Here is a 24,123-nt window from a genome sequence, read left to right as displayed (position 1 = left end):
GCAGATTTTTGCTTGGGAGTATTTTTCAACATTCCATTGGGTAGCCATTCACAGTTACCAAATTTAAATCCTAGATAAAAAAGAAATATCTGACATGGAAGGAAAGATTATTTTATGATTTTAATCATTTTATGTGCTATAGTCAATGTTTTTTCATATATAAACAAGATAACTGGACAGGAAACAATACAAAGCAAAAAAATATTTTTTATGAAACAAAATTTGCAGAGAATGTACAAAGCGGTGTCACATGAGATGGTGAGAGTGAGCTGAATTACAACAGGTGAGAAAAACCTGGTTTCTGAATAACAGACCCAGTGGCTGTTTTAGGAGCACAGACTGGCTTTTATGCTTTTAAATTCAATACAACTTTGCATAATTCAGAAGATAAAAATATTTGTGTATCTAAATATCCAAGTGAAAATATGTTCATCCATCCATGCCTCTATCTATCCCTCCATCCTGGAGCCTATTCCAGGAAGCATCCTGGATACAATGTGGCACAAATAAACAGGCAAAGAAGGAAATTTAGAGACAGCAATCTGAAGGTCTTTGGGACTGTGGGGGGAAAAAACCATGAACTACAACTCAAACCCAGTATTCTGGAGGTGCGAGGCCACAGCGGTACCCAGCGAGAGCCCCTGCGACATCCCACATGCCACACAGCGAAATGTACTTTGGCTCCGGAAACACAGAAGTTCTCTCTGTATGCCGGAGGGCTGCGACAACAATGGCGATGTGTCAGGCATCAGTATGGGCGGTGTTCATATCTGAAAGAAAGACACACGTCACATTTAGGGCATGAGCTGTAACTGGGCGATATGCCGTCACATCACCGGGACGACGTGATAAGGGATGGTGACAAAGAGGCACAGGGGGCCCTGTCCATCTCATGACCTGTGATCCAGTTAATGCTCACCTGTCCAGCTCCCTGTACACATCATCCTGGCTGGTGGGCTTCAGGTCCTATGGCAGGGAAACCAGGGGGGGAGGGGGTGACAAAGGTGAGCTATGATCGGAAACTTGATGGGGCCACTTAGGGGTCAACTGAATAATGCAGCAGTGAATCGGCTGACAGGGCTGCATCATCTGACAGCATGAGTGGCCGTGTTCCTGTCAGTCTGCCGTAAGGAAACAGACAACTCACCATGTAGATCGAGCTCTGTGCCTTCAGCGAGGGGGGGGAAACAAAAGAGGGGGGTTATTGTTACACAAGATTGGGGATGCAATGTCAGGTGTGCAAATATGGATAAAACGTGCCTCTCCTCACCTGCCTCAGATCTTCAGGGTTTTCATAAATATTTTCCACCTCTCCTGAGTGGTGAGACAATGATTGCTCGATACCTTAAGGAAGAGAGGGCATCGTTGGCACTCGGTGACAGAGCTTCCAGATCGCGCTCCACATTCATTATGTCTGACTCCCAGTCCTACTACATTTATGTCAGTTCAATTACCAATGCAGGCCGACAGGCAGAGATAGACGTCAAATAAAAATGCTGGCAGACTCACCAGGGCAAGCTTTGTGTGCTCTGAGTTTCCATAGCAACACGCCAATAGCCACGGCAACCACCGGAAGCAGGACCCCCAGGATAGAGAGATAGGGGAAAGGAGAAGAATGGGAAGAAGGCGAAGAAGGAGAAGGGGATGGAATGGGTGATTCTAGTTGGGAACAAATGAGCGAGGAAGAAAAACAGGTTAATTCACATATGTGGTCTAATAGGTGCAACAGCAGATTTCCAGTGCCTGATTTCCGCCAATAGAGGGCACTGTCACTCTTTAAATCAGGCCTCCAAGGTGAGGGGCTTGAGTGAAATGACACCCTTTAAACAAACAGATACAATGTGCCTATCAACATCTTATCTGTAAGCTGTTCTACAAACTATTTTTTCAATGGATTTAATATAAACAAACTGTCTTTTGTGTCATACCTAATCTAATGATAGGGTAAGAAACACTCTGCCCTCTTGTCACCTTGGGGTGTTTAAGAATTGCAGGCAAGTGGCCTTTACTCAGAAGACACATGAGGAAACAGGGGGAGTCCTAACAGAGCAAATTCAAGGCCTTTGGAGTTATCAGAATTTCCCATTGTATGCGTGGAGTCTCAAAGGTTAATCAGTTAAAGTGTGAATAGACTGATCTTCTCGAGATTCAGCAGTGAGAAGCTGAGCTGGTTTTGCACTCATGGCTTCGTGAAAACACCAGAGGTGCGGAGGTGGAAAAAAGAGGAAGGGCGTGAAGACCATCACCGGAGAACCCCGATTTCTCTCTCACCTCCTGGAACTGTCAAGATCTCGATAAGAATAAACCTCTTTTATTAATAGTCTTTTTGAGGCTGCTATGACTTGGTTTTTTTCTCCCTTTGTCCCTCACGGCTCACAGCTCGTGATGGGGCTCATGGGGGGGGGAGGGGTAGTCTGGCTGACTAGCCTCCAACTGGAAGACTGCGTCCCTGTTCTGACCCGTTGTCGGTTTGCCAGACTCACACGGGTGGGTTTTGAATTCCAAATGCACTGGAGCGTGGCAGACGTGCAGTGACCTTTAACCTTTCCCCAACTCCTCATGCCAAACCAGCTGGACAGAATTCATAAGCCTGATGCTAAATAAGCTAGTACAATAGGTGGCATCGCAATACATGCTAAAGCAGGATATGGACACACATGAATACACCCAAACAAACCACTCAGCATTAAACATTATTATTTGAACATGAAATGAAAAGCCCACCAGTGTTGAAGTCAGGATTACTGCTCGCTATTGACAGATTTACTGTGGGCATTAGTGGTCTCCATTTCATATTTCCCATATCATGAGGCTCACCTCGTCTTAGAACAGGTAACCATGGAAACAGACACAAAAACGGCAACAATTACACTGTTATCTTAAACATCAAGAAATGTACAAAAACAACAGTCTTCACACTAAGGTCTAGCTTGCTAAAACGGCTGAGAGGTTTCATTTTTCTACAAGCTAGGTGAGTTCCAACCATTTAAATATAGATCATTAAAGTACCAGGTCCTATTTTCATCCTGCTTTGATTAGGCGTTTCTTACATAACGAACGGCGGGTGGAAAGGGTGAGAATCGCACGTTAGCTTTCACTTATATATCCTTCAGATTTGAAACAGCAAATCCATCCTTAGAAAAGAAGACTAAGCCCTCGTCACAGGATAAGTACATTATTATCGTCAAACTTTGTTGTTGCTGTAATCCAGGCTTGTATTTTTAGGAAACTACCAGCTGAATAACCATGTGGAGAACCACAGGAGAGTCAGACTTTGCTTATGAGGGTGGTCTGCCTGTTATTCTTGAGAATTAATTGGGTGCTGACCCAAGCTGCAAAAAGACGGGCTTTCCGAGATGTTTCCAATGTGCCCGGTGAAGTATGACATCCAGCGAATGGGCGGAGGATAACTGAGGGTTTATGACATTTCTAGCTTTCTGTTTGCCATTAGCCTGCATTCTCTTACATCATATTTCTGTTGTGCTTAAAGGTCAGCCTCCCGCTGCTCCTGACATCAGCACTGGTGTCCCCCGGGGATCCTTGTTAAGACCACTCACTCTCATGGTTTCTTTAAATGCTCTGCCTTACTGCAGCCAATTTGACCATTTACACTCTTCTGAATTAACCACATGTTTTACATGGACTGGCACCAACCTCCCAATTCCCAGAGAACAAGGAGAGAACATGGGCACCTCATCATGAAGTGTTTGGAAGCCTTTTGTTAAGGGGGGGGGGGGCACCATTACCTTGCATAAGAATATAGCTTGTCAGCCTATGCGCCAACTAAAGAGCCTGATGGGGACTCGATGTGCTCATGAGACCGAGAAAAGCCTAGACATGCCCCATTCGCTACTCAGATTACACTGCGTATATCCAACTATGCAGCAGTCTTAACACTTGGTTTAAACCAGGGGTTTTCAACCTCTCTTATACCACGGATTCCCAAATAAATGTAGGATCTAAGAACAAGGAGCTTGAGACCCACTAGCCCTAGCAAATGTATCACTAGAGGATCTAAAGAGCAGGGGTGTGTGATAGAAAATGATAAAGAGGTGGGGTAGAGGTAAGGAGGATAGAGTGTGTTGCTGCACCCACCACACGAGGACCCACCTCGGCGGTGAGAACCCGAGTGCAGCCGTGCGGCGGGTGATACCTCAGCACCAAACTAGTTTGAATGGAATGGAACAGTATAAAGTTTTTTTGGTGACTGGAGTGCCAATCCTGCCACCAACCCCTAAATTGTCCCTGGAGGTTGGAGGACCTCCTTACAGGGCTGGATGTAGGTTAGCGTCATACCCAGCATGAAGCAATTGCAGGTGAAGGGCCTTGCGCTAGGGCCCCATCGAGTAAAATCAGTCCTGGCATTCAGGGGATTCGAACTGGCAACCTTCTGATTTCCGGCACAGATCCCCAGCCTCAGAGCCACCACCCCACCATACATGATAAAGGGCAGCATTAAATGTTCTTCACGCTACTTCAGTATTTTTCGCCTTGTATCAACCAGATGATAATACTGGTGTTTCCTCAAAGCATGAAATGTATCTGCGCATCCCCCTGAAACTGCTTTACAGACCGGGGGGGGGGGGGGGGGGCAGGGATGGGGGGGGGGGTTGTGGTCATAGACCTCACATTGAAAACCCCTGTTTAAGTGAGTAGCTTGACAATGACGTCTTCTGAACTCAATCGACTGCTGAAAAACAGACATGTATGGAAACTTCTCTTTGTTCTCTTTAATGACCTTCCTGTATCACATCTACTGATGAAAGATACTCCATCCATCTACTCAATCATCCGTCCATCCATGACCCCTTATCCAGCATGCCTGAAGTCACAGTATAGGTAGGCTATGTCACAAATGGGAAGCCAGTGTATCATAGGGGGCACATATGCAAACAACAAAGGGCAATTTAGAGATACCAGTCCAGCCAGCTCCTAGTATTTGGTATGTGGGAGAAAATGAGAGCAACCAAAGGAAGTTCATAAGAAAGGCACCTGTAAAACATGCAAACACGTGCCATGAGCCCATCTGCTTTGAGGTACATAGTGATAATCACTACTCCACCCCTTCATCATGGAATGGACTTGGGTAGCTCAGTATACAGCTCCAAAGAAGACAATGTGAGGAAGGCGTCAAGAAACAACCAGGAAAGCATCACGGGTATTAGTGGGCAGCGCCGTGCGATCACCCTCACCATCACTGGCCAGCCTCACCACGTGCACAGTGTCGATCTTTTCCCCGTTGTTCAGCTCCAGGGTGCAGGTGTAATTGCCAGCGGTCTCAGGTCGGGGTGGTAACTGGACCTCGGTAATGATGGCACCTGGCGTTTTGGAGTACCAATTCAGTGAGCGGTTGGGATACTGGTGAGTCCAGGTGACCACTCGCACCTGCATGCGCTCTGAGTACCGGCAGGTGAGATATGCTACAGAGAGTCGGGTTTGTGCCGCAACTGTAAGAAAGAAGTCATTTATGTTCATCTGCTGATCAAACACACAGGAGTCACGTCACACAACACGGCTCCAAGCAGAACAGGTTAGGCTACATCTTACAATTCTTATCAGGGAGGGATCTTAAGCTATAATAAACCCGTCCATCAATCCATCCATCATGGGGAGCCCAGCGCCTATGCCAGGCAAGATGAGAAAGGGGACACCCTGGATGGGATGCAAAATCATACATACTCGCACACATCATGGTCATGTTCATATTTTACAGACACTGTTCTGCCTAACCGCATATATTTGGGCTCTGGAAGGAAACTAGATTATGTACAGGAAAGCGAAACAAGGATCAGACACTTCTGAAAGCATGCAGTGGCATTCGAAACCCCAACCGCGGAGGCGTGAGGCAACAGTGCAAACAACTCAGGCACCATACCAGCTTGTAATCATAGGTACTATGTGTCACTTCACATAAACACATTCCTTAGCTGTGAGTTTTAAGGACGGCGATATATATACACACACACACACACACACACACACACACACACAAAGATAGATATATAGAGAGAAAAAAATGTTTAAAGCTATTTATCTGAGTGAAAGCATATTATTTAACAATATAACAATTTAACATCAGAATACATACAACTGTAACACGATAAAAAATAAGAATTTGTTCTTTATAAAGTTGCTGACATCTTGCTGGATAGCTAGAACAACACTTCTTCAATTCCCAGGCATCTCCTAGTCGATCCACGTATTCTTTAAGTTCACCACCACCTCACTCAATGAATTAACTTAACTTGTTAAATGATCCGATGATGGTAAGATTAGCCAAAGGTGATAAGTTATTGGTCGAGGCAACAAATACATGGGTATATTGGATGGTTACTGCACACACTGGGGTAACTTTTGGAGGGGTTTTGAAATGGCTAAGCTAACTCACTGTGACAGATATAACGTTATAGGTTTTACACCAACATAAAAATAATTTCAACATAATTTGGCCACCTAAGACTTGCATAGTAGTGTAGATATATATACATACTATGAGCAGTCAACATGTCAGTGGTATGTTGAATAGAGTGTTAGATGACAATGACAGATGACATGGCACAGTGAGTATGGCAGTGACAGATGCCTCAGGAGGACGTGGTTTCTAAACTGAAGGCAGTGGCAGGCAGCGGCTCGATGCATGAGCCCCCCCCCTCACCATGCAGCACGCTGAGCCTCAGGCTCTGGCTGTAGACGTTGTCATCCTGGAAGACTTCACAGATGAACACGCCCCCGTGCTCGGGTCGAGGTGTCAGCACGAAGCCCAACTCGCCCTGCCTGGCCGAGTCACACAGCGAGATCCTGAGGTTGGATTTGGTGACGTTCCGGACTCTTCGTCTCCAGCGGTCGTAGGAAAAGACGAGCTCTATCTCTTTACGCTTGTCGGGGTGCTGCCAGTACAGGAGGACATAGTCTCCAGAAACGGGGGGACAGGGGAGGGAAACAGGAGTGTAGGAAAGACATGCCTTCGAGATCTGCGCACCTGGGAAGGACCCAGAAAGCAGGAGGCTTAGGAGGACACAGAGATAATTACATTCGGACTCCATAGAAACTGCATTCGGTTAAATTATGTAGATTCACTTACTGTAGGTATTGTGGTTGAAGTTAGCTGCCCGGCTACCTGCAAGACAAAAATCGAGGACAGAAAGGTCATTACAGTGGACTGGAAATAAAGGCGACTGTTAGGAAGTGAAATGAAATGATCTGTCTACTGTCTCAGTGACACCAGAATTATACCCTGGATTATAACAGCAGTGATTTGTACAGTTAGGAGAGGAGCACTATAATATGAGTCAGCCCCATGTAATTTTGTCTGAAATGGTGTCGTTGAAATGGTGCAGGGAGAGCTTAATAGCATTTTACACTGTACTGAATTAGCCAACGCCTATCCAGTACTTCCTGTTCTGTGTACCTTTTCAGCACCCCAGCTTTCCTGCCATCCTTCCACCTCAAACACTACCCCCCCCCCCCCTACTATTCAAACTCCCTGCAGCTATTTTCCCCACTTACCATCAACTGTCACTGGATACAAAAAGAGGGAAGCTGGTCTTCCACGGTTCCCCTGTAGCCTGACCTTGCAGATGTAGTCTCCCTTATCAGCAAGTGTGATGTTGGGCAGTTTAGTGATCACGCCCCCTTCGGGCAGCACCTCATAGTGCAGTGGCAGCCCACGGGGGGAAAGCCAAGAAACGTTGAGGACCGAGCTCAACCCGGACACTTTTGCCTGCAGGCGCAGCGTGCTCTGCTCTGGAACAGGGAGGGGGGGATCTGCAGACACTGTGCCAGCAAGCAAGACTGCCATTAACCCCACAAGGGAAAAGCACTGGAGAAAGAGACAGCAGCCCTAATACAGAAAGTAAAATATCAGGAAAAACAAAGGGACCAGCAAAGGCCCACTACAGCACCATGTCTAGGAACAAAAAACCTGCAAGCACCTGTGAGAACGATCAGGAGCATGACCTGCTCTTTCAGCGTCTTCTGCGCCTGGTTAATGAGGCATGTGTAATGTCCGCCATCCTCGGCACTGGCCCTGATAGACAACGAGAAATTTCCCGACTTCCAGAAGCTTGAGTCGGCCAGACGGGCGTCCTTCCTGGACGGCATGCCCAGAAACTCCTGTCTTCGGTCAGCAGAAAGGATCAGCCTGGTGCTGTCCACACCGTGGGGCAACCACTGCCAGTTTATCAGCATTTTCTCCTTAAGTGGCATATTAGAGCAAGGTAATGTAATGGTGGTGTCTGCCATAGCCACAATAACATCCACGTCTCGATCTGGCAAGTACAAACAAATTAGATATATGGTTATATTTAGGGGTGCACCGATCGATCGGCGCACCGATCGATCGGCCTCGATCACGTTAATTTGAGGGGATCAGAAATCGACCATATTCCCATGAGATCCACCGATCTTAGTTATATGCTTTTAACTCTTTGGGATCGAGTATGTCGTCGACGACATCGCGTACTTTTCGCGTCTATTTCAGTTTATAAATATCTCGCTGAAATCTTAATGTTTAATCATGAAAAAAACGCTGGCTAAATCCGTAATCTGTCTTCTTTTCAAAACGTCCATTGTCGGAAGTATTAAAGTTTTTTTAATTAGGTTAAATCGGCAAAAAAGTAAACCATGTCATCTTACTTTGTTTTACCTACATCGGGGGCGTGTAGTACCGCTCTCACCCGAAGATCGCTATTCACATTCTAAATAGCCGCATTAGCGCGTATTCAAATCGCATTCGCATGGTAATTTGATTAACAGCGCAACGGTGAAACGCGATCCAGATACATCCCCTTCAGCGCCATAAAAGGGGGTTGGGGACGTGGCCAGGTGACAATGGCTCATTCATACACATGAAAGTTGCTACATATTCAATGAAAGGAGCCAGAAATAGTTACATGAGTTAGGTTTTTCTTATTTATTTATCCAAATTAATGTTGCATCTACACCATTTAGTCATCTTCATGTAGCCAAGACTTTGGTGATCAGATATCTGGGATCAAAACAAACTGCCAGCATTGCTTACTATGTACTTTTATAATGTTTCTGCAAGTGTTCCAAACTGCATTTTGCAATGTCTATACTTTGATGTCAAATTTCAAACTTAACAAAAATCTGACATATTTACAATATATATTAAAATAAAGATGAGTGTAATGGCAAAACAAATATATAAGAAATAATTTATTTGCCATGAATTAAGTGTGATGAAATGTGTGATCATGCCCCAGTCAGTGAAAGTGTGTTTCCTACCCCTAGGCCCCAGAGGGTTAAATCAGCCGTTTCTCCCATTCCCGAGAGAGGTGCAGTGCAGGCTGCCTCCCTCCCTATTTTTTGGACAAGTGTGTCATAACAGCTATATATATATATATTTTTTTTACAAAATTAGAGAAATTAAAGTCTGGAAGAAAAAATATGATTTTGTAGTTCAAACAGCAATGCTCATTTATATGTTCATTTATATTTGAGGACACTACCTCATGTTTTGTGAGTATTCATATCAATTTACTCAATAAAAATGGAAACATTGAAGTAACTGTCTTTTAGTTATGAAAGAAACAAGATCGGCAAAAAAAAATCGAGATCGGCAGGTAAGGTTGCCTAAGGATCGGTGATCGTTGATCGGCCAGAAAACTGCAATCGGTGCACCCCTAGTTATATTACTCTTATTATTACAATTATTTTATTATTATTATCATTATTATTATTAGAAAAAGATGAACAATTATTGCACGTCAAACGTCATTTCAAATGGAAACCAGTGAACGTTGTTGCCTTTCTCCTTAAGATGAAGATCATGGATAGTACGTACAGCTGTACCGCAGGGGTGACAGCCTGCACCTTGAGCACTGCAGGGCGCATCGCTCCTGCAGCTTTTTATTCATGTATTGCAGTTAATCAGGTGCAAATTAAAATGCGTCATGGGACTGAGGCTCTCATGGACTAGGGCTGGCCACCCAGCACCCTCCGGCATATATTTAAAGTTATTTGACCTGTTTCAGTTGACTTAACAAATGTAATTATCTAATATATTGTCAAGGGACACAAAGTTATTATTATTATTATTATTATTATTATTATTGTTGTTGTTGTTGTTGTTATGGTTATTATTGTTGTTATTATTATTATTAATAATAATAATAATTACAAAAGAAAGAAAGAAAGAAAGATGATTAAGTAAAAAAAAACTGTAACTGTAGTTTCACTGTACCTTTCGCTATAACTGGATGAGAGCAGAGCAGGACTACAGCCAAGAGGAACACAAAACGCAGGTCCATCGTACAAAAGCTCACAACCGGTTGCTTCCTACCTCTTATGGCTGCGTGACATAAAATTGTCTCTATAACTATCCAGAAACCACAGTGTCATTGTCTAATTTAGACTAAAATACACAGGAACTATTTTTATGAGATGTCACCAAAACCAGAAGCGGACACCCGTCAGGAAGACCTTGACACTAAGCGCCCATACGGCTGCCTGCTGATAAATCATAACAAGGACAAACAGGAACAAAAACATGGACGTTTGCGTAAATATGCTCTCTGTTCCATTTACTCCCAACAGCGAAATGGCAAATGCACGCAAACACACACACACACACACACACACACACACACACACTTCACATAAATGACAGCTTACCCCAAAATGCTACAAAACTGGATTCTATGAGTTCATCTTTTTAAGAAAGAATTTGTGTGCTTATACTGTACTTTTAAAAAAGATAGCTTTAACTTACACATCGCCTATGCTCTCAGTCTTTAGTTCCCTTCAGTGTCTTTAATTAAGACTAAAGGTAATATCAGCCCCTCGGAGTGCCATTACTAGATCAGCGTTAATTAACGCTGCGATAATCGGGGGAGGAGAAAGAGCAGTTGGGAGAGAAATTATACCCTTATTGGCTGAAGAGTTTAGTTACACGCAAGGCGTTTGTATCCCAGGCAGTTCCGATGCGTAATCTGCTATTTCTCCCGAATATCACGTAAAGCAATGAGAACTGGTTACCTGGTAAAATAAAGTTTAAATAAATGACATAAATGCTTTAATAGTACACGTAAGTTAGTGGTTTATTTATTGATAGTTACTGTAATGTTGCGCTGCTTTATTTGGTTAATCGTCCAGTCTGTGAAGAAGGCATTCAAGTAAGAATTGCATTGTAGTCTGTACATGACAATAAAAACTTTGAAACCGGTCCATTGTTTATTTTTATTATTACTCTGTATCCGTTCATTTGTTCGTGAATAGCAAACTTTTAGGTTGTAACATTTGTACAACTATTACGTAACTTTTTGGTGAGCAATGGCTAACGAAGTGATATACACTCACCTAAAGAATTATTAGGAACACCATACTAATACGGTGTTTGACCCCCTTCCGCCTTCAGAACTGCCTTAATTCTACGTGGCATTGATTCAACAAGGTGCTGAAAGCATTCTTTAGAAATGTTGGCCCATATTGATAGGATAGCATCTTGCAGTTGATGGAGATTTGTGGGATGCACATCCAGGGCATGAAGCTCCCGTTCCACCACATCCCAAAGATGCTCTATTGGGTTGAGATCTGGTGACTGTGGGGGCCATTGTGGTACAGTGAACTCATTGTCATGTTCAAGAAATCAATTTGAAATGATTCGAGCTTTGTGACATGGTGCATTATCCTGCTGGAAGTAGCCATCAGAGGATGGGTACATGGTGGTCATAAAGGGATGGACATGGTCAGAAACAATGCTCAGGTAGGCCGTGGCATTTAAATGATGCCCAATTGGCACTAAGGGGCCTAAAGTGTGCCAAGAAAACATCCCCCACACCATTACACCACCACCACCAGCCTGCACAGTGGTAACAAGGCATGATGGATCCATGTTCTCATTCTGTTTACGGCAAATTCTGACTCTACCATTTGAATGTCTCAACAGAAATCGAGACTCATCAGACCAGGCAACATTTTTCCAGTCTTCAACTGTCCAATTTTGGTGAGCTTGTGCAAATTGTAGCCTCTTTTTCCTATTTGTAGTGGAGATGAGTGGTACCCGGTGGGGTCTTCTGCTGTTGTAGTCCATCCGCCTCAAGGTTGTGCGTGTTGTGGCTTCACAAATGCTTTGCTGCATACCTCGGTTGTAATGAGTGGTTATTTCAGTCAAAGTTGCTCTTCTATCAGCTTGAATCAGTCGGCCCATTCTCCTCTGACCTCTAGCATCAACAAGGCATTTTCGCCCACAGGACTGTCGCATACTGGATGTTTTTCCCTTTGCACACCATTCTTTGTAAACCCTAGAAATGGTTGTGCGTGAAAATCCCAGTAACTGAGCAGATTGTGAAATACTCAGACCGGCCCGTCTGGCACCAACAACCATGCCACGCTCAAAATTGCTTAAATCACCTTTCTTTCCCATTCTGACATTCAGTTTGGAGTTCAGGAGATTGTCTTGACCAGGACTACACCCCTAAATGCATTGAAGCAACTGCCATGTGATTGGTTGATTCGATAATTGCATTAATGAGAAATTGAACAGGTGTTCCTAATAATCCTTTAGGTGAGTGTATAGTACAGTACCTGATACAGTATTTTCAATAAAATAGCATTATCACCAACAAGCGCTGTTACTACAGCAAATGCGAGGCTGACACTGAAGCATTTTGTTTCCGCTCAGAGACCGTGCCGTGTGACTCATTTCTTGGCGTGGTTCACGGTTTGACTTTTGATATTCAGATCGAGTTCTAGGTCCAACTGGTTTGTTCGACTTTCAAGAAATTCGAGTTCTAGTGAGTTCGAGAACCAAGGTACCACTGTAATGCATTCGAGCGTTTGTGAGCCCTATACTGTAAATAACCATCTGAATTAATCTAAGGAAATTCAACGTGTGGTAATAATATCTTATAGGCAAAAGCTTTTTTGCAATGGTGAGAGTCAGTACTTGCAGATCTGGGGACGCAGCCTCTCTCACAACTGGCTGTTTGATATCACTTTTACCATCAGTGGCCAAAAGAGTTACCATTTTGTTTCAAACGTTAAGGTCATGGAACAGACTTGAAATTGCAGTGGCCACAAATTGCATTGACGTGCGGGAGAAGTCAAAGACGGACAATAGTTTTTATAAAACTTAAATCGAAAGGCTTAAACTAGCACCCCTATGAAAACACGGAAAAATTGATAGGCCTATTTTGAAAAACAAACTGAACACATTGATATAACAACCGCTGCACACCAATGTGTACTGAGACGTAAATCAACTAGCAATCTAATCTGATAACTTTCTGACAGGAAATTTTAAACCGTCAAGAATTTTTTACTGATAAGATAAATAATATGTTAAAATACGTGTAAATAGCAAATAACCAGCAACAGCAGCATCAGAAAAACTTACCTTCTGACAATTCACGCCTGCTCGCCAAAACTCCCTCATAAATTCCCTCAAAAACTAACTCCGTGGCGCGAAGGGAAAAAAAACGTTATAGTGCATGGGATACGTAAAGGCGCATGCGCGTTTCGAAAACTATATTATCCATCCACCCATTATCCATACCACTTCATCCACCTCGGTCGCGGGGAAGCTGGAGCCAATCCCAGCATCTTCGGGCGAGAGGCAGGGAAAACTATATTATATTAGAATAAATTTAAAAATAAAATAAGACTATTTTGGATATAGCCTATGTGTTTATTATGGAATAAATATTTTAAATTAAATGAATGAATGAATTAATTAATTATAATTCTTTAATGCTCACTTTTAAAATCAGGGTAGTCATTACATTGGCCCAGGACTACCAATCTAACACTGGACCAATGAGGGACCTCCTGACTTTTGACTGAAATCGGGCTGCCTTCAATTAACCCACTGTGGGCCACTGCTGTAATATTTATGTGGGCCCCTACTAGCAACTCCCACATGGGGCCACTGTGGTATCTAAATGGGTTGCCCTAGCCCACGTTGCCCTTAGTCTGCCCACATGGGGCCAATGTCTGCATGTTTGCTGGGTAGTGAGTGGGAATCAAGACTGAAAGCAATAGGCCTACTGCCATAAAGCAAGCGGGTCATCTCTGTCATCTCTGAATTACGCCACGGAATGTGTCAGCTTTTAAAATCGTCACATTGCTCCTTGATTTTATCGAATGCCCACGAAGGATTGACGTGACCGCAGATATCGCTTAAAAGAGCGATAGATATGCCATTCCTTCGTCTGAGTGGTCAAAGTGTCCTGACAGATATATTTCAGCTGAAATCAGTGAATAACAACGAAAGAAAAAGAAAAAAATGGTCATAATGTGTGAAAAGATAAAGGTCACTGATTAATTCCGCATAGGTTAAACGAGGGAACTAAGCGTCGGTGCGAACGATCATGGAGACGATCTGAGAAATCCGAATGAGGAAAGTGATTTGATGTACATTAAATGGCAAATATCGTGGGGTTTAGAGGCATTAGTCTGTAGTCACAGATAAACTGGATTTTTTTTAGGCGCAAGAACTATTTGCCGAACTATTTGACACAACAAACTATCTGATATGAAAGTAGTAACATCAAAGAAACAAGAGGTGGCGCAATAAAGTAAATTATAGTTCAGTATTGCCACTTGTATTGTTCGTCTGTACAATATGAATAATAGCATTTCTACATAGACCTAGCCAATCTGACATCATTCGTTTTGTGGAAAATTTCACTTAAACTAAGCAGGTAGTCCAAAGTGCCAGTCACCTGACATACACTAACGCACGGTGCCTTTGTACAACGAGGCCTACGGAGATATCAATTTACAATGTTGATATGATTTAATCAGATGGTACGGTGTCTCTCTGGTTAAACGTTATGCCTTCGCATTTCCAGTGCTGGGAAGCAAAGCGTTTGGAACTTTGGATGCCTCAAATCATCATGGCTGCCCCCGACAATCTGTTTCCTGTGATGGGCTGGATAAGCTGTAAGGAGGATGGCTGGACATACTTTATAAAATAAATGGCTACATATAAATATTATCAATATAATAATTACAATGCCTTCTTATCAAGGCATAATACATTTCAACTGGGTAAAGTCCTCCAGTTAGACTGTTTTGAGATTGTATATATATATATGACTACATAATATTACAATGTGTACAATAACGCATATTGTTTATCGGTTTTATTCAAAACAAACCTGGCATCAAGAAGACTTCAATTTTGTTTGCCTATTTCGCCCATAATAGGCCTAATTGTTCATTGATAATGGCATAGACCCTGCCTTTTATAGATTTTTTTAGGTTAAAGTAATTTTTTCTAGGCTAACTCTTATTATAGAAACTACTTTACGTTTATATTTCAATAACATTATAAATGCTGGAAGTCCCATCCTACTTGTACAATAATCTCATGCTACGTAAATACGTTATAACCAGAGATGGTGGAAACATTTTCCCATGTTGAAGTTTAACTTTCTGTAGGGGTGTTTGAACATTTTATTTAAGCATTCAGTAAATATTCCTTCTATACCTTTTAAATTTTTAGAAATCATGTTCTAACATATGTATTAAAACGGATTTTGCCGACATGTAAAAGATACTAGTGTGGGAAACAGTTTATACGAGATTTTTTAAGAATCCCCGAGGGAAAATCCCTCGAAGCATATTGGTCATTTTGTAAAACCACTCCGTGCTTACTTTCACTTCTAGATAACAGTTACACAGCTTGTATATTAACCATCGTTGTATTTTTTGAAAGTAGGGTCGTAAGATAAATAAAAAACTTAGTAGCAGGTAGTATTACATTACTGCGATTTAAATTTAGGTTGTATTAAGCCTACTGGCTGAAGTGCTCGTTTGTCAAATCAACCACAAACGACTGGCAATGAATGAAGAATGACTATATTGACACGAGATTTTCGTTCTACGTGACTGTCAAGTATCGAAACATCCCTACAACTTCGAAACTTTCCACCTTACAATCCAGAGTCATAAATGAGTGACGCTTGGTGACGCTGCGAATTCCAACCAATCACAGCTGATCTAGGCAAATACTGTAAGGCAAGGGAATTGCTTGACGCTCTAGATAACAGTTCATACTTTCTGCCAGCTCGTAGTTACCTGTCTCCTTCAAGATTGTAATATTATTTTCCTGTTATTGCTTAGGGTACGCTGCCAGCAGAGGAATAAAAGATTCCGGATACAAAGAGCGCAACCACAGACGTCCGTTTTGTTCTCTAAAGTTTTTTTTTTCCCTTTTAAGGGTTTCTTTGCTGCATAACAGCCAGGAGTGTTTATTCTTAAGTACTCTGTAAAATCCGTCGCGCGTCTTAGTTTTTGTTTTATTAATTTTCCGAGGAACACTGATCATGGAGAAAAACAACGCTAGAAATTCGCCCAGTTTTGCCTTCCTACTAATTATTTTTGGGCTAGCGATCCAAGGTAAGATTGATTTTCGGTCTTCATTCTGCAAACGGTCATTTGCCATTTCGTTATTCGATGATTCGATGTGTAATGTCTGATTACTGATTTAAGATATTTTTGCGACACAACGGACATATAGCAGTCAATGTCAAATTCAAGAAATTCAGATACTTAATTCTAAGGTAGATTTACCTCTCTCTCTGTCATATATATATATATATATATATATATATATATATATATATATAATTTTTTTTTTCTTACGGTATCTATCTAAATACAGTACGACGGTAGGGTAGTACCTGTTATTGTCGACTTCTGCGCCTCCTATCCCGGTCTGTATGAATAGTTCTATACGCCATGTTAGTCAAGGTGTGGCCTCTTGATATTTTTTTCTGGTTGTCCGCAGGTGTGTGATCGCTAAAAATACTTTATTCTTAAAAGGTGCATGTCACCTCTGTTACTTTCAATTTCCGTACCCCATAATAGCTACATCTAGCGCTGTTTTCTCTGGGGAACGTCTTATGCGATGTCTAGTAAAATGTGCAAATGTATTATAAGTGTAGACATGAACAAAAAGCAACAGGGTGTCATTCTCTCCGTTATTGTCTTTTGAACTAGATTAACTGCGTTTTATATGTAAAGCCGCTAAGTGATTTGATCAGTGTCTTTAACGTGGTGACCGTGTCTAGACGTCTGTAAAACTGAAGAAGGGTCACTTATTTAATGTGATTTGCGTGACGGCGAGCACTTTTTATTGACCCTAATATTGTTATTAGCATTTTTGAGGACTTATTTTCTGTCAATTTTCCTCCACCTTTCACAGTTAATACCAACATAAGATTTACTTTAGCGAAACATTTTTCTGTTGTTTTTGATGTAAACCCAGCTACGCCCTATTTATGTTAATTTATGTCCTCACTCAAGAGGTCTAATCAGTTGTATACGAATTATTCAATAAGGTTGCGTCATAGTCGCAGTCCAGCAGCTACAGACACCTGATAAACTGCGGTGCCGAAAAAAACAGATGGTTTCGGGGTACATTTCATAATTATATTAACCGATTTAACTTTGGCTTAATGTCTGTTGTAAAGCTTACTTGAGCTGACTTGTAAGTCTCACGGATTTCCATAGTTTATTCCCCTTAATACACTACGTGCGGTTAATTAAATGAAGCGCCTCTAAAGTTTCGAATGTTGAAGGTTAAATGACATTGCGTCACAGTCCCTTTCGTAACAATACAGAAACGCGCTCCCTTCCTTTACTTATTCATGAAGTTTCTGCGTTACTAAATTTTACAGTGCGACAAACCTAATAAAAGCTAAACAAATGATCGTGTTTTATTAATGACCCCAAAGGGGGAGAAACGGCCATTTTGCCTTTTAAAGTGTTAAAGTTATCGTTTATCGCGTCAATGGAATAGATGGTAGAATCACATAATGATGGCCGTTCTTTTTTAATGATTTGCGGTCATTTTGCATTTCAAATGAAATATGTACACAGGCGTGTTGATAATTCATTCGTATTGATTCACGATTCCATCTTTGAGTGACCTGAGTTTGGGGAAAAAGGAAACATGTTAAGGTCTAAGATGCATTGTCATGGAGACACTTTTAAAAACTTGGGTTTGTGTCCTTGTGTTCCCCCCACCCCCCAAAATGATATTGTTCTTCACCATATTGATCTGTTTTCAGCTGCTTAGAACTGAAATTCTTGGATTGTGATTGGTGAATTTTAGTTAGGTTGTCATTTATGGGACGAGGAACTAGTTTTGTTCTTGGGTGTGAACTTCCTTTTATTTTATTGTTCATTTGATCATTGTCTCCCAGAAGTTTAAATGAACTCTTGTATCCTTTAGGCAGAGTATTCAGGTAGTAGGTTCTTACCAGTGGCAGCTGATAGCTAAGAAAAATGAGGAGGTACAGAAATATTACATTTTACAATATTACAATAGTGATTTTTTCCAAGAATTACTTGTTTAATAATTTTAATTTAAAAAATGTAGGATGTACTACCTCTTTTACCTCTATGGACCAGCTACCTCTGGTTCTTTCATAGAAATATGGCTATTTGAAAGTAACTGAATTATCTGGAATGTGATGGGACAGGCATCTTTCAAACAAGAATTCCCCCTCCCAGAAACCTCAATGGAACCCTCCTCCTCTCACGACACACCCAGCAACTATAAGATCCTTGTTCACTGACTCTTTCATGTGCTGGGGCTTTCAGCTGCTGTCCTGCTCTTTTGTCTGAGTGGAGTTAGCGGTTAGTGAATTCAGACACTGCCCCCCTCCCCCGGCCCTTTCAGCTCAAGGCCATGCTGTTTACAAGTGTCCGTGTGAAAGAGAGGAATAAGACAAATCTGAAAACTCAAATGTGCTCGTCCTTTATTGCCTTTCAATGAAGTTGCTCTGTTTTGCGGAAGAAATGTAGCAGTAATTGCATTTTTATGGAGATCCTTCAAAATCATTTGGCTGGAAGCAACTGGCAATGCTATATCTGTTTGAAAAGGTCGTCAATGTTCACATCAGCTCTTCCTTCGGCCCAATTAAGCCTTTTTGTTGATGCATCAGTACTGATGTGTAGATAAAAACATCATTTAGTATGCATGAGTCCATCGCTGGCTGGTGTCCTTAACATCTCCAAGTATGGTAGATGGAAGATGGTGACACTCTGAGTATGTCGACTGTTCACTGGCGCTACTGGGCTGGCTGATCTATGGGGGCGGGGGTCATAATGAGGAAACCAATGGGAGAAGTGTCATGGGGGGGGGCTTATCATAATGGGGGAACCAGTAGGGGCACTGGAATGTGGACAGGCATTCTTTTAGGAGATATCCTTAAAAATGGCTTATCAAGACTGGGGTGTATGGGAAATGAATTGTTACTCAGCATTTATTGCCCCCTGATACTGTGAGTCATGAGTAAGAAATTTGCACTTCACTACAAAGAGTCTGGCTCAGTAAAGTCTCTTTTCTCTGCACCTGCTTGCTCCGCCTTCACAATCGGACATACGAAAACCGATCCGACTGATTGATTCTCCGGGTGTCCGTCTCAAAGCTGTTTGTGTCAACAGACCTTTATTCTGTGAATAAGTAAGACCCTTGTCGGCACTCTTCCTGTGAATGTTTGATCAGAAAAAGATTACACTCCCGATAGGGAAGGTTTGATTCATCTCTGTTATAACAAGCACATGTCACAGAGTAAGATTACGCTTCCTGCTTCAGTGCTGTGTCACAGGCTATAATAAAATACTCCCACATAATTGTGGGATGAGCAATTGGCCTAGACAACCATTAATGGCACCTTGCAAGCCGGGAACAGGGAGGCGATCCGGCCCTTTTAAAGACAGCGGTGGTGGAGCACAGCCTTATTCTAAGCTGCTGCTGGTCTGATCTTTACTGTGTGTTAGTAAGGGGGTTGTGGCACTCTAGTCCTCCAACGACGAGCCTCCTGTTTCCTGGCCCATAGCTAAGAAAGGTTCATTTTGCACTTGTCACATGGCCATTTGGTCTCACAGCTGCGCCTAACCCCCCCCACCTCAGGGTGGGTATCAAAGCCCAAAATGATGCCAGGCTCTGGATACTCACTTTCAAAGGCCTCGCGTTGATTTGCCAAGTCAGTTTTGCTCCCCGGAGACAGGGCGCCGCTGTTCTCGGGGGCCGACACCTTTGGCCCGTTCCGGTTATGCATGCACTGGTCCAAGGGGTGCATCCGTGCGTGTCTCATCAGGTGTGTCTGGGGCATAGGGCTTGTGAAAGTCTGTCGGTCTCCCTGTTCTCACTCACGGTTTCCGTGGCTGAGTGACCTCATTCTGTCCTGCATTCCTTCACCATATATGGGCAACGACGCAGGATGCTGAAATTTCACTGCACGTCCATGTGCGCTTAGCATAATCTCGCCCGTTTTTATTCCTCCCCAGCGTGTCGCTCCTCAGGCTTCTTTCTCTGGCTCACTCGCTCTCTCTCTCTGCACTTGCCTGGGTGTTAAGTCCTACTCGTGGTCTGTGGGGGTGGGGGGCGCCTCTGTTCCCTGGCTGACCCTTCGTGATCCTGCAGTAGGCTCGTTTTAAATGCACCCCGCGTGGGCTGTGCCTCTGCCTGCCTGCCTGCCTCATCGACGCCGTATCGATCGTTAGGGAGCCGACGTACCAGCCTGTTTCAACTCGTTAACTTTTAAAAATGAATCCCTCCTTGGTGGTATCCGTATGCTTTGCTGGCCCCGGGAAAGTCACCCAACCCTGTCTTTTACTTAAGAATCATGCCTCCTCCCCCTTGAGAGATGTGAGGTTTGGGACTGCCCCCCCCCCCCCAAGTGTGGGGTGTCTGTGGGGTCTGTTTGTCCGTCACCACTCCCCCACACCCGTCACACTCTCTGGCGTGAAGGTTAAGCCATCGCATTTGCAGTCTCCCTTCGTCTGCATCCTCCCATCCATCTTCCCCGCGTCTCTCCGCCTTCCCCTGCCTTTCCAATTCTGCCTGTGTCCCCCCCCCCCCTTCGTAACTGCCTGTTCTCCCCCTGCCTTCGTCTGCCTCCCTCTGCCAAGCCACTCGCTGTAATTCGACTCCACATCCATTGTCCCACTGACCAGTAGATCTCCAGCATTTGTGTCATCACCCCCATCCTCAGCAGGCCCCTGTGTGAAGGTTACAATGCCTCATTGTGCGCCCCCCCCCCCCCCCCCCCCCACGCTAGAAAGTAGCAGGTTGTATCACATTGTGGGGGCCACAGCCTCCCATTTTATAGTGGCCTGCTGTTTGCTGTAGTGTTTGACACCCAAACAGGTGAGTGATGGGTGTATGGCTGTGCGTATGAGAGAGTGCGTGTGTGTGTGTGTGTGTGGGAGGGAGGGAGGGAGAGGGCGTTTAAATTGCTGATTAAAAATGAGAAACAGATGCACCCTTTATCAGTGTGACCCTGTCCCGCGGGGAGCGGATTATGCGAGCCGACGCTCTTCGTATCTCCCATGGGCTCGACCCGCGCAGGCGGCATGGCCGTCTGTCTGATGGCACGTGTCACCCGTGTGACTCCACCTGCGGACCCCACCTGCCATGGGTGGGCAGCGTTCATCTTCTTCCAGCTGAAATGAAGCTGTCCCCCTCCCTCCTGAGCCGTGACCGTGCCCGGCTCATTGGGCCTCAACGAGTGCTACTTTCATCTTTAGTTCATTTGGGGATGGGGGGGCATTGTTAACTAATGACTATCAGGACACGGCTCTATGGGCTGCAGAACGAGAGATTTCAGACGCCAGCCATGCTTAGGGATGTAGCATTTATATAGACGCTGCCTGGGGAGTCGGGAGGGTGGGTGGGTGTTTGGAAAGGCGGCTCCTCTCTCAACCTACAGGAGTGTTTCCTCCACTTGAAGAACCCCCCCCCCACTAGCTTTCTTCTTATCCGCAAATTGATCTCATACAGTAAAGTCAGTTTCCTTCCTGCCCCCACCTCGGCAACCCCTCCCCCCCCAAAGCCTTTGCCTCAGTTCTCCAGCTCTATCCTGCCATTCTCTTCCTCTCTTCCTCTCTTGCCCCCTCTTCCTCTCTGTCTTTGTGCCGCTGAGGCATTGTATGTACCAGGTCAGACTGTCCCTTTTGAAGCTGGGGGGTGGGGCTTTTCCGTAGGTGTAGTGGATTTTTATTATATTTTTTTTTACCCAGAGCACAAAACAATCCCATTTACCAGCAGGTGGGGGGTCAGCCCCCCACTCACTTCAGGAGCATGAGGAGTTGGGGGGTGGGGGGGGTGGGTTGTGGAATCGGACAGTCGCACATAAAGGAAAGCAACGACTCTGATGGGGGATGAAGCATGAATCATGAATCAGAAATATGAGGCAGTGACATATGATAAATTCATTAGCGTCACTTTACGTTAACGATGGACTTCCAGGGCTGCTGACCCTGGCTGCTATCCCCGGGGCGGTTGGGGTGTGAGCAAAATGCTGAGCTGTGTGATTTGGTGTCCGGTCTGCCAGTCCAGACAATAGTCCGGTGGGCAAGCAGGTTTTGTGGGGCAAGGGCTGGAGGTATCTGTGCATGTAGGACTATAAGGTGGAGGGGGGAGGGCCATAGGACAGAAAGCTATGTGACCTGGAACTGTGAAATATACTTTGACTTTGATTGACAGGTTATAGGCCCCACCCCCTATCGTGTTTGAGATTTTGTTGTGAATGGAGACCACAAAGGGGAAATTATGGGGTAGTACAGGTGTGACTGGTTAGACTGAAGCGATCCAGTGGGAAGCCAGAACCTGGAGGATCGGGTCGGGGTTACTGGGAGAACAGCCTATTCCATTCAGGAGCTGTCGTGAATACTTTAGTGATGTCCTGTGGGATTAAACACTTCCATTGTTGTGAGAACAGGGAAAAGATTAGATCATGACACATGGAAACTTACATTTTTTATGCATAATGCGTAATGAAACGCAAACGGTAGAAGCAAACATCAGATGGTGAACATCAGAGCCAGGAGAGCTCTGTAATCTGAGAGAGCTCTGTGTTGTGATTTGCCCTGGGCTGGTTTGGCAAATCAGTGAAACTCTTGAACACGTGGTTTCCATGTTCGATTACTGCGGCCAAACCCACAGGAGTGTGAGGGCGGAGCTTTGGGGACTGTGGGCAGAGCGGGAGGCGCCTATGTCCTAATGACCTTTGCGCGCTGTAGTTATCTCCATGCTGTGGCCTGGGAAAACTCGGGGATGTTGTGTCAGGGCTAGGGTAGAGGTTAATGGGGCCTCGTCATGCGCCTCCCATCACTCGGAATGTGGGAGGAGTGGAGAATGCAGGCAGGAGTAGGGAGACGAGCTTAGTTAATGGCACAGAGAGCATATCCTGAGGGGTCTGCTGCCCCCCCATCCCCCATCATGTGAAAGCTCCTGTCTGCTGATGAATCTCCATCCAGATGTGAAATTCACCAGCTCCTGCCGGGCTCTGATGGTTTGGTCCACTCATGCTCCACTCAGCCGGGACATGAGTACCTGCTCCACCCATGATAGGGCGCCGGAATCCCTACGCATTAGGGTTAGGGTTAGGGTTAGGTTTTGGAGGTTGGGGTAACTTGCAGGGTTCAGGTTTAGCGGTTCTGATAAACCGCTCCCCGCAGGGTGGGGGTCAGGCGAGTCTCACCTGGGTTCTTGGGAGTATGTGTGTCGGCGCCTGTCGCCCGCCTGCGCTTTTAAGCCTGGGCTTTGTGCGAGAGCTGGGACTTAATCACCACAGATCCTTTAATGGCGGAAACATGGCATGCCGCCTAATTTGGGGGCTTAGGAACAGAGCCGGTGTTCTGTTCAGCATATTTTTTTGCATGTCTGGCATGTGTCTCGGGGCCTCTGTTGTGTGCTGGGTTGGAAGGGGCCCCCGGGGCCCCATGGTCTGTGGTTTTGACCTGCTTCCCTTCTTCAGCATGTCTGTAATGAGTTGTCATGCTCAAAGCTTCCCAAGAATCAAGGCAACCGTGGAAACGAGAACTGGGATGCAGAGGGCGCCTTGCAAGGGGTCGGGTGGATAAGCAAATGGGATGTGGGTGACCCGCTCCCCTGCCCCCCCCCCCCCCCCCCCCAGGCTCTTCCAGCCGAGCACGAAATCACCCAAAGAATAACGGAGCGTAATTAGTCAGAGTGGAGTCACTTGGAGCCGCTGAGTGGCTTCATTCGTTATGTTAATGAGTAATGCCTCGTACCGAGCCCCTCTAATATAAACAGTACGTTTTATTTAGCTGCGGGGTCACGTATGTGTGTGGAGAGGTCCAGAAACGTATGGTTCCCTATGTAAATCCAGGAGAACA

The 24,123-nt window shown here is 44.4% G+C and overlaps 2 protein-coding genes across 4 annotated transcripts in view; one reads left to right on the top strand and one right to left on the bottom strand.

The window, feature by feature from the left end:
- Positions 1-101: 101 nt before the first annotated feature.
- Positions 102-13,432, bottom strand: g6fl (g6f-like). Its single transcript, XM_023809994.2, has 12 exons — positions 13,358-13,432; positions 10,205-10,312; positions 7,932-8,267; positions 7,507-7,773; positions 7,082-7,117; positions 6,656-6,979; positions 5,193-5,447; positions 1,510-1,659; positions 1,271-1,344; positions 1,148-1,168; positions 920-966; positions 102-770 (listed from the first exon to the last, which is right to left on the bottom strand). The coding sequence occupies exons 2-12, from the start codon at positions 10,269-10,271 to the stop codon at positions 749-751; spliced, it is 1,599 nt and encodes a 532-aa protein (XP_023665762.2). The 5' UTR covers positions 10,272-10,312; positions 13,358-13,432; the 3' UTR covers positions 102-748.
- A 2,558-nt stretch (positions 13,433-15,990) lies between these two features.
- Positions 15,991-24,123, top strand: part of LOC111842903 (poliovirus receptor) — a 36,543-nt gene continuing 28,410 nt past the window's right edge. For 2 of the 3 annotated variants that reach the window (XM_023810003.2, XM_023810004.2), the window contains exon 1: positions 15,991-16,365. In XM_023810003.2, the coding sequence (XP_023665771.2) occupies positions 16,293-16,365 (73 nt within the window). In that variant the 5' untranslated portion in view covers positions 15,991-16,292. The remainder of the gene's footprint in view (positions 16,366-24,123) is intronic. The other variant, XM_023810002.2, reaches the window with a different exon arrangement.

Source organism: Paramormyrops kingsleyae, chromosome 9 (assembly GCF_048594095.1).
Source record: "Paramormyrops kingsleyae isolate MSU_618 chromosome 9, PKINGS_0.4, whole genome shotgun sequence".
Classification (NCBI taxonomy): Eukaryota; Metazoa; Chordata; class Actinopteri; order Osteoglossiformes; family Mormyridae; genus Paramormyrops; species Paramormyrops kingsleyae.
This window is presented reverse-complemented; position numbering and strand designations above follow the sequence as displayed.

Bases quoted from the DNA above. Each gene is read 5' to 3' on its own strand.
- g6fl (XM_023809994.2), bottom strand. From the start codon at position 10,271: ATGGACCTGCGTTTTGTGTTCCTCTTGGCTGTAGTCCTGCTCTGCTCT. The intron at 8,268-10,204 runs GTACAGTGAAAC...TGTACTTGCCAG, and splicing joins TCATCCAGTTATAGCGAAAG to ATCGAGACGTGGATGTTATT. The intron at 967-1,147 runs GTGAGTTGTCTG...TCCCTGCCATAG, and splicing joins CACAGAGCTCGATCTACATG to GACCTGAAGCCCACCAGCCA.